We start from the raw sequence: 16,659 nt of genomic DNA on the forward strand, positions 1-16,659 counted from the left end.
AACATTTGTGGAATATTTATTTATTTATTGAAAATTTTCTGCTGTGTCAACCTCTAATGTCATTAGCAAAGCCCCCAGGTAAGAAGTTTTTTTTGGTTCAAAAGGTGATGTTTGTGGATTTACAGAATTGTCAGTGGTCAAAACAAACAAATGTGGCACAAGAAAAGAAAAAAGCATGCAAAATTAGTTGAGGTGAGGGCTGAGGTCCAAAGTAGGGATGATCCCTTCCTTGGGCCTCAGTCTCCGCCTCCTAAACCTCCCACGGCAACAACGAACAAGGGAATAGGGGGATTGATGGAACAGTAGACAGAAATGCAGCTAATGAGGTATATCATAATTATTATTATTTTTTTTTTTATCAATGGTTAATGGTTTGAAGAAATAAACATGTTAGATATCAAAGGTCATGTAAGCAGTAAAATACAGTATTATGGCAAAAAGGGTAGAAAGGAGTTAATAACCAGGATAAGATGATTTAGACGTCAAAGGTTGTAAAACACTGTAGGATAGAAGGGTAGTGAGAAGGGTCTAGAGGGGGAGCAAATGGAATACTATGGGGATTTGTAAAGGGAGATTAAAGGTATAGTGAGATCAGATCAAATGGAGAGTGTGTCTCTGAGGAAGGGAGAGTAACACTCTATGAGGAAAACTGCAAAAGAGTTATGAAACAATCAAAAGGGTAATACAGTAAGAAATGATAGTTGCAGAAGTAGGACAAGACTTACTATGCATTAATAGTAAGAATAGTAGTATGCTGAGGTTTTTGTTGGTACAAAAAATAATTAATACAATATTTCTGTGTATTATAGTTTCTTGTTTGTTACAAAAATAGGTCAATGGTAAATTAAGGAGACTATTTACAGAGGACTGACTATTGGTTTTAGACACTGAATTTGGTGGCTGGCATTTAACCAGCCTATTATAAATGGATCTGTCATTTCACTTGGCATGTATTGTTTGTACTTTACACATAGGAATCCTTTTTGAAATACTGATGCACATAGTGATTGACAAAAACACTAAAATGGCAAAATAAAATAGTATAGACATAATTATATATTAGAAAGCGTTTTGAAATCATCCTGCATTATGAAGATAAATGAATGGCAAGATTCAATGATGTGCATGATGGGGCATAAAGTACAAGAGACTTGAATTCAGCCTGTCATACCAGCACATACTTTTTTACTCAGTAACTGCTATATACAACAATTACTGTATGGATTCCAAAATATCCAAATTCTTCACTTGGAGGGATGCAGGGCAAACTTTACTAATACTTGCCATAAGACACCTGAAATGACTGTTGTGTTTCAATCCTCTAAATACAGATTTAGGGCTTGAATATCAAAAACAGATAGGGTTATTTAGTGTACCACATCCATGACTGATCTTTGGATATCTGATATGTGCAGTTCTTTTATGGCTCCAGTGCTGTTAATTGGCCCAAAACTTTTCCCAGTACTCTGATTATTTCCTGATGCTCTAGGTAAAATAATTCTATGATGTCAAGATTGTTTTTCTGAGAATACTTTATTATCATTATAAACTAAAAAAAAAAAAGTAAATTGTCTTGAAAATTGATTGTAACATTTTCAATATCAATTATATATCAAACAAAAAAAAAAACATACAGAGAAACAGAAGTTATCTCTGATAAACAACTGAAAAAAATTACTTTACTTTTTTTTGTAACATGTAATTCTGAAGGAAACAAATTGTCATCTTTCCAGATCAATGGAAAATATTAATTCATACCCTTAACTCCTTAACTCTGTAAAAAATATTTACAGAACTCATTTTTAAAAAGAACAGAATTATATTGCTACACCATATTTTTTATCTATTTAAATTTTTTTTTAATATTGAAAAAAGAAAATGCTAATCATGAGAACACTACTGCAATATTGCAATTCAAATGTATTATTACAAATTTAGAATAGTACACTTAAATTTATGAGTTAAATCAAAATAATCTCATGGAAGACTGCATAACATGTGATTCCATGGAATAATGAGTAAATATCTACTTCAAAAAGCCTTTGCCAGCTAAAGTAACTCTCCAGACTTGGTAAACACTGGGATTAGATATGACACGAAGGACAAAAACTGACGCCAAAGTTTTAAGTGATCACCATACAGCATTCTGAGACTACAGGACAGGTAAAGTATCTGAAGGATACTGTAAGTGTACAGATTTTAACCATTTGTAATCTCTAAAATTTGTTTAGTGCTATATGACCTTGATGTCTAGCACATTTATTTGCTTTAGCCATTAACCATTTAAAACGTTAAATAATATTTTGCCATTTTAATATCAAAACCATTTTATAGCCAGGCTAGATGTGCCTACAAAGCATTTATGAACACAAATGTGTGTACAGATTGAAGCATATGTGTTATAGGAGAATAAATTGGATATTGTGGAAGGTGCACATAACTTTCCCCTTGTGTGATAGCCCCTTTATAGGACTAGCCATTTTAGCAGAAAGTAATAAATCATACTAAATATGTTTTTAATGGATCTATAAATCTGCTTAGCACAGAGCCTAACCAGCAAAAAGAAGCTGTAATCAGGTTCACTAATTTATACAATAATGGCAACGGCCATCAAAGTTTTTGGACAACTCCTAAATAACACAGCAGATTCAGTCATTCTTTCCATTGTATCAACTGGATAATAAATACATGCAACATGATTAATAAACAGGTGTCACTTGGTCAATCAACTGATTAAGTCATCCATATCTTCATCTGACTGACTATCTGATGAACTACTGTCACTCATGCCAGCTGGGTATCCTCCATAACTGTTCTCACAAAGCTGCAAGTCTGTCCATGATTCTACAAGACATAAAATAATCAGTTACAGGTGTATATTTTATATATACACTTTGCAATATCTGTATTTATTTTACATTCAACTGTATATTTCACTAATAATTCACAATTATGATTTTGTACTAAATTTGAGATCCATACAGGACAAAAAAAAAATCTTGAAATATAGTAACTCCACTGTAAACATCAAAGTACAAGATAAATAACACTTGAGCTTACTTTTGAGAGCAGAAACTGATGACTTTTCCTCATCTAAGCTTGAGCCCTGGTAGGCCATCTTCAACCATGGACGTTTCACCTTCTCGGCAAAAAGAAGGAGCCATGTACCTTTAAAAAAAAATTAGCATCAACATCATCAGCTATATTTAAAATCACAGGTTTTGTCATCCATCTCCTTGAATCATGTAATAATTTATTTATCATTCTGAATTTCGATTATGACAAAAACGAGAGGAACAAAACATACTGGATCGGCAGAAAGTAGAAAAACTTTTGATAGCAAAAGAACATAATAAAAAGGACTTACATGTTGATTTCTTAGTCAGGTAAATATGCACAGACATGCCCTTTAATTTGAGAAAGCATGAATCTGTTTCAATTTCATTTGCCAAAGTCTCTTCAATAACATAGAATTTATCTCTCACAACAGTCCTGCACGAGAAAAAGAGAAAGACAGATAGAGTAAAATTACAAAAAAAAAAAAAACACATTGAATACTTATTCCGAAACTATTCACACTCAAAGTTCTCAATTTTGCTTTTCATATAACTTTTCTCCTAAGCATTAACTAGTTCTAGGAGCACCTTTAGGTCACCTTTACATATGATAAAAGAGGTTCAAAATGAAAAAACCTACTGCAGTCAAGTTATTTCTCAAAGACCATTCCATATGTAGACTTAATGAACCTGCAATATTTTTACCATGGGAAACAAGTAATTAATTTATATTATGAATCTACTAAAAACAAAACAAATAAAAAATCAGTCAATCAATAAAGCTTACATAAAGGTCAAACGATTCCTTGCAAACCGACACTTGTAGTGCTCAACTCCCGGCAAGTGTATATTGATGACAACCAAACTGTCCGTCTGATTCCAGGTTGTCTCAGGATATAACCTGCGTGTTATGCTTTTTACAGCCTCTAGGGGTGGCACAAGTAGACATAGCTGGTTGAACAAGTCTGTATCTGCCTTAGATGGTTTTGCTCTTCCATAAGATTTGGTGCTCTCTTCTATGTGTGGCTTCTGGAAAATTTTGTGGTTCCGATTACTGGGATTTTCTGGTGATGAATGGCAGTCGATGAAGACCTTTTCTGTCTCTCTGTGATGTGCCAGTTTTTTCTCTTTTGTATTTTCATTTTTGCATGACTCCACTTCTTGTTTGCCTGAGCTGTAAGATGACTCGTCAAGGGCATCAAGCATTTGTAAAGCTTCAGGCAAATCATAGGAATTCTTAAGGTCTGCTGCAGTTCCTTCTTGGTCTTCTTTTTCTTCTGCATTATTAATCTTGACTGCTTTTGACAATTCCTATAACAGTGATATAGAAGTTAACATAAGGGAAAAAATCTCTCACATGTAAATGCTTTTATATTCATAAAGTGCTACATACTGTTGATTTTCAGTGCTCCTATAAAAAAAGACAAAATATTGCATTTCTATGAGGGCAACTTTCTGTTATGGTTATGAGAAATGAATTAATCAAGATTATTACAATTAGGTTAAATAGTTGTTTTTTCACTATTAACCCATTGCCGACGGGTGGCATGTACGTACATGCCATGACATGTCAGGACCATCTGCCGGGGGCACGTACGCACATGCCATAGAGTATGCATGGACATGCCATGAGTTTTTTTTTGTTACAATCACGGCAAAAGATTATTTTTTTGCCAGTGAAAGTGTGATTAAGTCGGTTCTAACACTTTCTTATTTTTACCATGCAGCAAACAAAAAAAATGCAACAAACCGACAATTTCAACTCCATGATGCCACACACTGCTTATTTTATTCGGACTATAGACCGAATAATGATCAACTATGGAGTCTATATAACAACAAAAATACCCTTCAGTCTCGATTTATCAGGAAGTTTGGCAAGTAGAGACTGTAAAAAATAATGAAAATTGAAAATACAACATATCTTCGTAGTATTACGAAGAAACGGCATGGGATGCTGGTATTTGGCATGAGTGGTCGCGCATGCTCAGGCGACGATATAAGCCCCCAGCAGCGAGGCCCCGGCCTCTATGAATGCTACCCATCAATTATGGGTTAAGACAGGATTCATAAATTTGCTTTCTAACAAGAAATATCAAACAAACCTTTTCTTTTGCATTTGCATAAAAATACAATGTACTTTGTTTACCATCCCTGAAATATTTAATATGCAATGAAGGTACAGTGGTTATTTTATTTAGATATGTATTATGTTCCAGAGACCCTTACACAAGTCAAAACACACATTGAAATTCCCCTTGGAAGTCTCCTTTCCCAATGATCTACACTCCCTAATAATACCCCTCCTAGTGTAATTCTCTCTCTTTCTCTCTCTCTCTCTCTCTCTCTCTCTCTCTCTCTCTCTCTCTCTCCTCTCTCTCTCTCTCACACTCACACACACACACACACACACACACACACCAGAGGGAGAGAGTGAGAGAAAGGGGGGAGAGAAAGTGAGAGAGAGAGAGAGGGAAATAGAGAGATTGTGTATGAGAGAGAGGGAGGGGGAGAGAGTGTGTGTGAGAGAGAGGGAGGGGGAGAGAGAGTGTGTGTGAGAGAGAGGGAGGGGGAGAGAGTGTGTGTGAGAGAGATGGAGGGAGAGAGAGTGTGTGTGAGAGAGAGGGAGGGGGAGAGAGTGTGTGTGTGAGAGAGAGGGAGGGGGAGAGAGTGTGTGAGAGAGATGGAGGGAGAGATAGAGAGGGAGGGGGAGAGAGTGTGTGAGAGAGAGAGGGAGTGGGGAAGAGTGTGTGTGAGAGAGAGGGAGGGGGTGAGATTGTGTGTGAGAGAGAGGGAGGGGGATAGGGAGGGAGGGAGAGGGGGAAGGAGAGGAAGGTAGGGTGATGGGAAGTGGGAGTGGGAGGGGGAGAGGGAAGGAGGGAGGGGGAGAGGGAAGGAGGGAGGAGAGATGGATGGAGGGAGGAGAGATGGAGAGAGGGGGGAGGAGAGGTGGAGGGAGAGAGGGAGAGAGAAGAGAGAGAGAGAGAGGGAGGAGAGAGAGGTAGTTCTGAAACAAAACTGGTTACTAGTGCCTGGAAATCTACTCATCTAGAACCTTATGTCAGGAGCAGCAAAACTGCACTTTGAAAAAGTTAAATACATAAAACAAGATAAATTATACGTTATCTTTAAACTGTATACAAAAATACTGTGTAGACTTCATACAAACCTTGAAATTTGGTAAATTCTGTAAGAACATCATAGCCTCCTCGCTGTCTAAACATGACGTGTCGAGCATTGTTGTCGACTGCATATGATTTTCATTTTCAACATCTTCCCGGACCTGGTTTCATATAAAAGAAATAATGGATATCAATGATTAAGACAAATTTGCTTAAACTAAATATCTAAAACAAAAGCACAGAAGAAAATCCTCATAACCAATGCCATTAACTGATACAGACATTTCCAGTATAAATGTAGACAGTGCTGATTACAATTCACTATACTTTGCATTACCACCGTAATGCATTTCTTGTTGAAGTATGTAAACACCCTTGGCTAAAATTATAAAGAAAATAATAGAAAACATCAAACATATATACATTCATATTCATGAAATGATTACACTGTACGATACCTGCTTTTCCCCATAATTCTCATTCAAAGACTGGTATACATTTATGAGCTCCTTCGACATCTGCCTTGGTGGCTCCACTGAGTTGTCAATTAACTCTACCTTGTACATTTTCCCATCCTCCGATTCAACTATTTCTAGAACCTGAAATTTATTTAAATATCATTACTATTCACAGTGAAAAGGGGTCTCACATAATGATAGTGTATAATGCAATTACCACAGACTGAAGAAGAAAACGAAGGTTGAATAAAAGAGAAAAAAACAAATTAATCACCTTTGCTATCCATGTCTCAACAGAATCAGCCACCTTCTCCATAGCCCTCTTCACGTCTTTTAATTTTGCTGGTGGATAAGTGAAACTGGCCAAACAACATGGAATGGCTTGTGCAGGCAGAAGGTCCAAAAGATATGATGGACATGGCTGAAGCTAGAAAAATAAAACAAAAAAACATGCCTATGCTATGCCTATATGCTGTCTTATTCCTTACTCCAATGAATAATAAGTAAAATGATCTTTCCACAACCATTTTACTTTACACATAATACTGATATTTTAACACCGTATTTTTCTTAAAATAACTAAAAACTTTAATCAAACCTCACCTGACTAGAAGGTACAATCAAAGTCTCCCCGTGGTCAACAAAAAAGACCTTACTGGTGTCATCTGGCCCAACTCTGTCCACCCAGCCACGGTAGTAGCTGACAGTGATGGATTAAAAACAAGTTATGTCTCAAGTGATTTGAAAAAGGAAAAGAAAAAGAAAGAAAGAAAGAAAAAAAAAAAGAAAAAGAAAAGAAAAAAATCAAATCAAATAAATAAATAGTCTATCAGCACGGAAAAGGAAAACGTGAATATGAAGCATATGAAAGAGGAGAAAAAGTGGTGAAAACAGAGAATATTTGGAAGGGCAGAAAATAAGAAAATGAAAAGGAAAAAAGAGACTATGAATAACAAAAGTTCATACAAATGTTATTGACTCTTACTTGCCATCAGAAAACTTAGCCAGACAGTAGCTAGAAGCCACAACACATGGTTGCTCGTCCCATTTTAAGCTTTTTTCATGAAGACTCTTTTTACTGTCTGTTAGCCAATGCATGGTTATCTCTTGGACTTCTAACTCAAGTTCATCCAGTCTACAGGAAATAATGATATAAATGCATTACATACAGTATACACATATATAATGGTGAAATATGTAGACCAATTTAAATATTTATTGCAATGTACAATAGTAAAAAGAGATCACCTCATAAAACAAAAAAATAATAACTGAATACTCATACCTTTCATAATTTTCTGCAAGCTGAATAAAGAACCAGTCAGGAGATTCTATTTCTGCAACACCAACTTCTACATCAACATCCAAGGGCAAAGATTCTTGTAGCAAATTAATACCTTTAGCTTCACTTCTAGGAGTACTTGACTTTTCCACATTTGTAGGTAAGTTTCCTATTTTCTTAAGATCATTACTGATATCCTTGCTTTCATCAACAGAATCAACTTGTTCTAGGCTTCTAGTGCAAGCTTCATTCATTGTAAGCTTATCTTTGGAGACATTATGATCATTTAATACAGACAGCTTGCTGATCTCTTTACTTTGTTCTGTACCTTTTAGCAAGTCCAGTGCCTTATCCACAGTCGTTTTAAACAATTCACATGACAGGTCCTCAGGTTCCAAGGATATACCTGCTAATTTACACATGTCTTTCAGCTTTTCCATATGAGCAATATTGCTGATTCCAAATCCATTAGAAATGAGTCTAGACCTTAGAGATTCCATCTTGACCTTACTTTTACCTGCCTGTGTTAACTCAGTCACAGGGCTTAACCAGAGTGTTGAACCAAGTGCTAGTTCAATTTGTCCAACAAAAGTACTTTTGTTTATGTTATTGCTGAATATATCATCAATGTACTTTGATGCATGTAAAGTCCATTCCTTATCAAAATCAAGAGGTTGAACTCTACAGAGATAAACCTCAACAATTAGTGGTGGCATCAGTGCCAGATGCTTTGGAAGGATATACAAGGAGTTCTGCTCTACAGTTACATCACTTCCTTCATCCAAGAGAAACACAACACTCATGGCAATATGTCTTGAGTAATCAATTTGTACAATTTGTCCTCTTGCCCATTTTTCCTTGCATTTAACTGCACAGAGCATTCTCGGTTCTATGTTGATCAACTGCTCACAGTTTTCTGGATCAGCATAGTACTGCTGTATGGCCATGAACAATCTCAGGTAGTGATCTCTCAAGTTAAATTCAGGAACCCCTACCTTCTCCCTAAAACTCAAGAGGCGTACTAAATATCGTGATGCATTTATCACTTTGATAACACTGAAAGTAACTTCACCCTTTCTTGGAATTACACTCTCAGTATCAAACTTATGTATTCTATGTCTAAATCCACAAGTGTAACCTATACAACACTTTCCATAAGCTTTTAAATAATAACAAAGAGCATCATCTTGACTACAGCTTGCCATATTTTTAGCTGCTACATACTGAAGCTCTCTTGGAACTTTACCAGTTCTTTCTATTTCAAGCACAAGTGGAGGAAGCCGCTTTACTGATTCTTTGGACAATATTATGTGAGACTCACAATTTATGGTGTCTTGATTTAAATCTGTTGAAAGATTATCCACCATAAAAGCATACCTCATTTTGAAATTACTAATGGACTTTGGTATATCTACATGAATAATGAGGTCTGCATTTGCTAATTCATACAGGAGGAGGAGTGATGTAGCCTCTTGGCAGACTATCAAAACTACATTTGCTACAGAGTGCCATTCCTGGACTATGGACTTCATGACCCACATTGTAGAACAGCTTGTTACAATTAAGGAATATACAGCCACAGCATCCAGTAATACTTTCAGATTCCTTGCCTGATTATCATCACCCACAAACACCAAACTCTTTCCATATCTGTTATCTTGTAAAAGTTCAACAAGTTTATCTTGCTCTGTCCCCATTTCCTCTACTTTATGAACAAAGGTACGGGCTCTAGTAGTTATTACAGCCTCCCAAGGATCAGCAACAATAATAATTGGCTCAAGAAGAGGAGTTACTGTTTGTGTCAATGAATTCAATAATTTTGTCCATGATGATGCAACTAAAAGTAACTGATGTTCAAAGTCCCTTCGGTCACTTTTGCTCTTTCCTTCACCCCAGTAAGTAAGTATCTGTTTCACCTCCATTGCACAATTTTCCAAGATTGAATCAACATCATCAAATACAAGATAGCAACATCTAGCAAGGGACGTAAATGCTTTGGTGCCACCTTCTTCATCTGCTTTTGCAAATTCTGCAGTTTTGCCTGTTAGAAGCCTTGCCAAACATGGGGCAGTTGTAACCAGAATGTCACAACCTCCAAGTAACTGGGAGTTGGTATCAATTACCTCTTCATTGCCACAACCTCCCCAAGCTGTGATGACTTTTAGTGACAATTTTGCAGGTAAGAATCTAACCAAAGAATCAGCAGTATATTTTGCACTTCTCCAGTCTTTGCAAACAATAACCAAAACAGCCCCAATGCCTTGGGGAAGACGACGGCTTATGTGCTGCCATGAGTCTAGTATAACAGAAATCAAAGGTACAATATAGCCATGAGTTTTGCCACTCCTTTTGCCTCCTACAATGACGGCTGAAGTGCCACGTGTTATAGCAGGCCAAGCATATGCCTGCAGTCTTGTTGCTCTCATATCTAAATCATTTAGTACTTTTACTATATGACTATTCAGTATTGGATCAACCATGTTCTCATTAACAACTACTTCTTCCTCAGCAACAGGGGACTCCCCAGCTACAAATACCCTGAACAATTTTGCAATGCATGGGCCCTCTGGCAAATTTCTCTCTCTTAAGGAGATTGTCAATTCTTCTTCTACATCTCCAATTTCCTCTCTGTCCCAAACATCTTGAGAGTCTGAAATAAATGAGGCATTAAAATGACTGTTTACCTTTCTTGCTTTGCAGTCAATACTCTTCCTCTTTTTCTCATGCATACCTATAACCTCCTCCTTACACTTTCCATTTTGCATGGGTTCTGAATTTTTTGTCAATAAATTACCTTCTTTAGAGTCAGAAATTGTGCTCACCCCTTTAACATCAGATAGACTAGATTTTCCAAGCTTAAGGCATAATCCTCTTAGACCAGATGATCCCATGTTTAATTCTTCCTTTTGTTTGGATGTTTCTGTAAAACTTTCAGTATTCTGAGGTGATATCTTAACACTACACTCAGGAACAGTCTTTATGGCTGAAGAAGAATCAGAACTAACATCATCCACCAAGGACTGTTTCTCATCACTTTTCTTTTCAGATGATGAGAGATTGCAGTTCGTACCAGCATTCATTTCTTCATTTTGTGTTGGAAATAACCCTTTTGTTGAGCTTCTTTGCCTTGAAGATGTGGGAACAGGAATTTCTTCAAGGCACAGACAAGAAACTGAATCAGATTCCAAGCACTCAATATCACCAGACATTTCCACTGGATTAAACTCAATCTTTGGGCTTCTTCCAGATTTTCTGAAAGCATGAATATATACATAAAAAATATCATAATGATAATAGGAAAATATATATAAAAATACACTGAATTATAGCAAAACACTTAGCCTAATGGAAAGAAAGTCATACAGGCTACTTGTTCAAAAAACTCAACTGTAAATCAGCACTGGAGCTTCCCACTGACAGGGGAGTCGAGGTTCCACATTTTAAAAAATCTAACATGCTCATCAGGCCTCTACCACGGCCAGACGACTGAAACGACGTGTCAAGCACTTCAGCACTTGATTCTAGGGTGCTTGTGCTATTGGTGCTGTCACTTGTATGACAAATCATTCGAGTTAATCCTCTACTCCGTGGTGCCAGTTTTTTTATGGTCTTAAACTCTAGCTGTTGGGGGAAAATAATAATTTCACTCTTCTTTTTCTCAATGCTGTTATAACTACAATATTCTTTTAGTATGGGAGGTTGAGAAATATAAATAATCAAGCACACATTATTTTCAATGAACCAATTACTAGTACTACCTATCTCACCTGTTTACTGTTTTCCTTGATTTTTGGAAATATTCTCTTCTGGCTTACACTGATTATATCTTCTATACTAATAACTGCATCAATATTGATATATTTACTAAAAAAATCACAAAAACTCAAGGAAAGGTGAGATCACGAGGTTTACTAATTGACCACTTAGTGGCAAAGCACTTGTGGAGCTATCTATGTGTAGAGGCATCCCTCAAAAAATACTACAGTAAATACTTATTTTTCCCAGCATTACTCACAAATCTTACTCAAACATTCTCACCTTTGTTGATCCTTGAAAGTCTTCCCTGCTTCCTGTTGTAAATTCTGATTCAGTGCTAACTGTGTCTTCTTCTGAATTTTTGAACAAAACATAGTAGGTCAAATGGTAAGGAATATGTTATACAGTATAAATAAATTTTCATACAAAATATAAACTTTTTAAAACCTTAATCATAAATTATTGTAAACCCTGTGGGTTAAAAGCACAACCATCCATTGCATAAACAAATGGGAGAAACTGAAAGGGAAAAGTAGAATAAAATCAAAAGAAGCTAAGGAAAGAATAGGAAAGAAAAAGGGAGCATATATGGAGAGAGAAAAAAGAAGAGAAAAGAAAAATTACAAGGAGAGAGAGAGAGAGGTAAAAAAGGGAGAAAGGAAAACAAGAACAATAATACTCACCTTCACCATTTCTTCCCTTCATCCTGTCAACAAGAAGCTCAGTTGCAAATTTTGCATAGTCACACATTACAAGCAGCTTGGCAAGGTCCACAGCTATCTCCTCGTCATCTTCCTTTGGCCATTTTATTTTTGCTAGTTCAGGTATTGCTTCCCAAACCTCTATGCTAATATAGAGGGTTAACTGGCCATGGAAACATCCTGCAATTATTTTTTTCTGCTACTAACAAGTTGACATTGCTTATACGAAATTTATGCAGCTGTAGTCACTGTAGTTACGATATCAGCTACCCTATAAATTTCCATGTAATTCCTCTGTCCTGGTATGTTGCTCGTAATTTTGAGAATACACTATATTAAATACAATTCACTCATACAACTCTTAACTTATATTCAAGAAAATATGAAAAAAAATTAGTGTGGATGTGAATTAAAAGAGTGCCTTTATACCTGTATAAAGTAAAAGAAAACCTTTTATCTCCAATGACTTAAGAGGATAAACATTTTGTAAATCATGCCATTCCTTTTCAAAGAAAATTTTAAAACTACCATGGTCTCCTTTCTGCAGTGGCAAAAACTCTGCTTTGGGTTTGGATTCAACAAGATTCTTGACAAAAACAGTTGCTGCTGGGTCCCAAGTCTTGCTCTCTCTGCAACAAGAGATACAAATCTAAAAACTAAAGAATTTCTTAATACTCATTTTAAAAAAAAGTTATTGATGCTATTCCCCCTCAAAAACAAACTGTATTTGTATAAATAATAGCTTTGGTAAAGTCTAAGCCACTGGTCTCTACTTTTTCTTCAACTCCACAAACTTTATTTTTGTAAATTTTAACATTAATCTTACCAAGACCTTGCACGTCATACCTGGGAATGACACTGAACTGTGTGGATGAGAGTGCATAATCCAAAGACAGAGGGATAAGTGCAAACAGATGAATCTTTTCTGCCTGGTATGCCACACTGGCCCACTCGTCATCCTGGAGGCCTATCACTGCTGCCGCCTACAACAGAGGGGTGAAATGAAAACCCAAAATTTGTAGATTAATTTTCAAGGATTTCATTGTAGCATTTCTGATGTGTAATGCCGGTGATGATTTTACTATAGCAAAGGTGGCAATATATGATGCGGGTGCTTATGATGATGATGATGATACTAGTAATAATAATCGTAATAGTAATAATAACATTAGTAGTAGTAGTAGTAGTAGTAGTAGTAGTAGTAGTAGTAGTAGTAGTAATGATAATAATGATAATAATGATAATAATGATATATAATGATGATGATAATGATGATGATAATAATGATGATAATAATGATGATAATAATGATGATAATAATGATGATAATAATGATGATAATAATGATAATGATGATAATAATGATAATAATAATAACAATAATAATAACAATAATAATAACAATAATAATAACAATAATAATAAAACAATAATAATAATAATAATAATAATAATAGGATATCTCATTATTTAAAAATTTGACCAAGGAGTGGGTGTGGGAACATCTAAGCAAAGAAAATTTTGGCAGAGGGCAGCTGACAGTAATATTTGGGCATAGAAAATTGTTGCAGTGCAAAAAATCAGGGTGTGTTATGCATAAGGTTTCCCAAAGGATACACACACAATGTGCCACCATTGTAAGGTGGCCTTGTGTCAATATGGTTGCTATCAGGTGTACCACTTCCAGGAGACATAAATGTGGTACATCTCAAAGTAACTGCAATGTACATATGTAAACATTTTTCTTTAAAAAGAAACAATATTTTGTTTATCTTTGATAGCATTATGTTACATGTATTGCAGAGGGTGTAGACTACTTGAAAAAATAATAAGCAATATAAGCAACATAATTTAGCATAAACTTTTTAAAAATGTGAACATACAAAAGAAAGAAAGAAAGAAAAGTATATATCTATAAATAATCATAATATTATTAACAAAGAAAGGGTAGAAGAAGTAGAGGAGGAGACAAAGAAGAAGAATTGGCTTTTTTTCTTCATGCTTAATTGAAGTGTGCCCATAACATTCATTAAATAATTATACACATGTTTTTTTTCCACTATAATCTACATCTCCATGAGAAACTCCCCATTAAAAGCTCTTATTAAAGATATGGAGTCTGAAGGTACTTTAAAGATCAATTTATCAATTCACTCCTGCACTATCACAAAATTGTCCCAACTGTCAAATATACAGTATAATTATCAACAATATTAGTTTACCGTATGTGCAAAAAAAAAAAAGAAAAAAAAAAGAGATATATAGGGACACACCTTCAATAAAAACAGCAAGAAAATATAGAACTTACTCCTGCCTTAACAGAACTACCATAGTCAAGAAGAAAGACTTCTGCTTCCTGCCCTTTAGAAGTCTCAGCAATATCCGACACTCGACCACGATACCAGTGATTCTTGTGGAGCACTGCAACCCTCTGAAAAGACGACTACTATAACGCAATCTCAATAAAAAATGCAGTTCTATACTTGTCTTTTTACAGCAAGGATATAAGTTAGGATGCCTGTATACATTCATTCTTCAATGAAAGACATAACAAGACTTGAAATGAAATTGCAGACAGGATATCTAATAATATGGACTTTAAAGTAAACATATTTTACAAGGATGTGATGTACATAGTCCTAAGAGACAAAGATCACATCTACTTTGGTTTGTATGGATTCCTAGCCTTTTCAATAATACTGAATAATGTCTAGACTTACGCTTGAATCAACAGACTTGACATCCTAATATTACTAATGATATATAATCATCCTATGACAATTTACTTAGATATTCATTGGAATCCTTTTTCACATTCTGTTTACATTATCCTCTACAGTAGATACATGAACACTTGTGATATCTGAACAACACTGCTTTATCTTCTCAATGATAAAACTTACGTCTCCTATCTTTGCTGGGAAGATCTGCATTTGTCTGCCAAGCAATTTCTTTCTAAGCGTCTCATTCATCTGTGCTTCCATTTTTTGGAAATCTGATAAATTTTTTGACACCTGATTTGAGGGAAACTCTCGAACCCAAAGGGTATCTGCCTCGTCCACCTAAGAAAGAAAAAGAAAAAAATATATCATCTTTAAAGAATATGATATATTACTCATATGATTCCTTCAAAATATCTTAAAAGCTCAAATACTACTTTCAAATAGACACACAAACCTGAATCACTTGTAGGTTCTTCCAAGTGACATTAGTTGGACATATTCCAAACATATTGCTTAGATCCGTCATTATTTCTTTTTCTTAAGCTCCAATGTGTTCTAGAAAAAAAAATTGAATAATCCATTTACCATAATAATTTGCAAATGATCCTGTAGACATCGCATGCAAAGAAATCCCTGTGTAAATTGGAAGGATGATGATTTTCTTGAGTCAAGAATGAAAATACCTAAATGACGTATGAAGTAAAACATATAACACATTCTTGTATTCAGTAATTGGCATCTGTGGCTTTTCTATTGCATGAATCTCCTGAGAATATACATATATCACAAAGATTAATTTATGCATGTATGTAAATTATGATCTACATACATGCATAAAAAGAGGAAGGGAGGGAGGGAGAAAGAGAGAGGAGAGAGAGAGAGAGAGAGAGAGAGAGAGAGAGAGAGAGAGAGAGAGAGAGAGAGAGAGAGAGAGAGAGGAGGAGAGAAGGAAAGGGAGAGAAGGAAAAGGAGAGAAGGAAGAGGAGAGAAAGGAGAGGAGAGGGAGAGGAAGGAGGAAGAGAGAGGGAGAGGAAGGAGAGGAGAGAGAGGAGAGAAGAGAGAAAGGAGAGAGAGAGAGAAAGGAAGGAGAGAAGAGAGAGAGAAAGGAAAGGAGAGAAGAGAGAGAGAAAGGAAAGGGAGAGAGAAAGAGAGGGAGAGGGAGGAGAAGAGGAGGAGGAGAGAGGGAGGAGAAGAGGGAGGAGGAAGAGGAGGAGAGGAGAGGAGAGAGAGGAGGAGAGGAGGGAGAGGAGGAGAGGAGGAGGAGGAGGAGGAGAGGAAAGAGGAAGAGGAAGAGGAAGAGGAAGAGGAAGAGGAAGAGGAAGAGGAAGAGGAGGAGGAAGAGGAGGAGGTGGAGGAGGAAAAAGAAGAGGAAAAGGAAAAAGAGAGGGTGGTTATATTCTGGACAACAATCTTAAACTTAATAATAACTGCTTGTAGCTGTTCCGATTTTGACTTTGACTGTCGTCCTTCATGTGGTTTAATTAACTTGGTCTCACTTCATTTTCAAGTGATTCCCTTTCGCAAATGCGGTCTAAATAATAATCACTCTCCAAACTCCACT

At 35.9% G+C, this 16,659-nt stretch overlaps 1 protein-coding gene across 2 annotated transcripts in view; it reads right to left on the bottom strand.

Annotated features, from left to right (window-relative positions):
* Positions 1–16,659, bottom strand: part of LOC119575241 — a 17,049-nt gene continuing 390 nt past the window's right edge. Inside the window, exons 2-19 of one of the 2 annotated variants that reach the window (XM_037922745.1) lie at positions 15,553–15,653; positions 15,279–15,437; positions 14,684–14,806; positions 13,222–13,358; positions 12,904–13,004; positions 12,358–12,555; positions 11,957–12,027; positions 11,307–11,539; positions 7,922–11,170; positions 7,622–7,771; positions 7,240–7,336; positions 6,911–7,063; positions 6,637–6,777; positions 6,226–6,339; positions 3,844–4,367; positions 3,368–3,492; positions 3,061–3,168; positions 1–2,844 (exon numbers count right to left, since the gene is read on the bottom strand). In XM_037922745.1, the coding sequence (XP_037778673.1) occupies positions 2,726–2,844; positions 3,061–3,168; positions 3,368–3,492; positions 3,844–4,367; positions 6,226–6,339; positions 6,637–6,777; positions 6,911–7,063; positions 7,240–7,336; positions 7,622–7,771; positions 7,922–11,170; positions 11,307–11,539; positions 11,957–12,027; positions 12,358–12,555; positions 12,904–13,004; positions 13,222–13,358; positions 14,684–14,806; positions 15,279–15,437; positions 15,553–15,624 (5,874 nt within the window). In that variant the 5' untranslated portion in view covers positions 15,625–15,653 and the 3' untranslated portion in view covers positions 1–2,725. The remainder of the gene's footprint in view (positions 2,845–3,060; positions 3,169–3,367; positions 3,493–3,843; positions 4,368–6,225; positions 6,340–6,636; positions 6,778–6,910; positions 7,064–7,239; positions 7,337–7,621; positions 7,772–7,921; positions 11,171–11,306; positions 11,540–11,956; positions 12,028–12,357; positions 12,556–12,903; positions 13,005–13,221; positions 13,359–14,683; positions 14,807–15,278; positions 15,438–15,552; positions 15,654–16,659) is intronic. The other variant, XM_037922744.1, reaches the window with a different exon arrangement.

Source organism: Penaeus monodon, chromosome 7, assembly GCF_015228065.2.
Source record: "Penaeus monodon isolate SGIC_2016 chromosome 7, NSTDA_Pmon_1, whole genome shotgun sequence".
Taxonomy (NCBI): Eukaryota; Metazoa; Arthropoda; class Malacostraca; order Decapoda; family Penaeidae; genus Penaeus; species Penaeus monodon.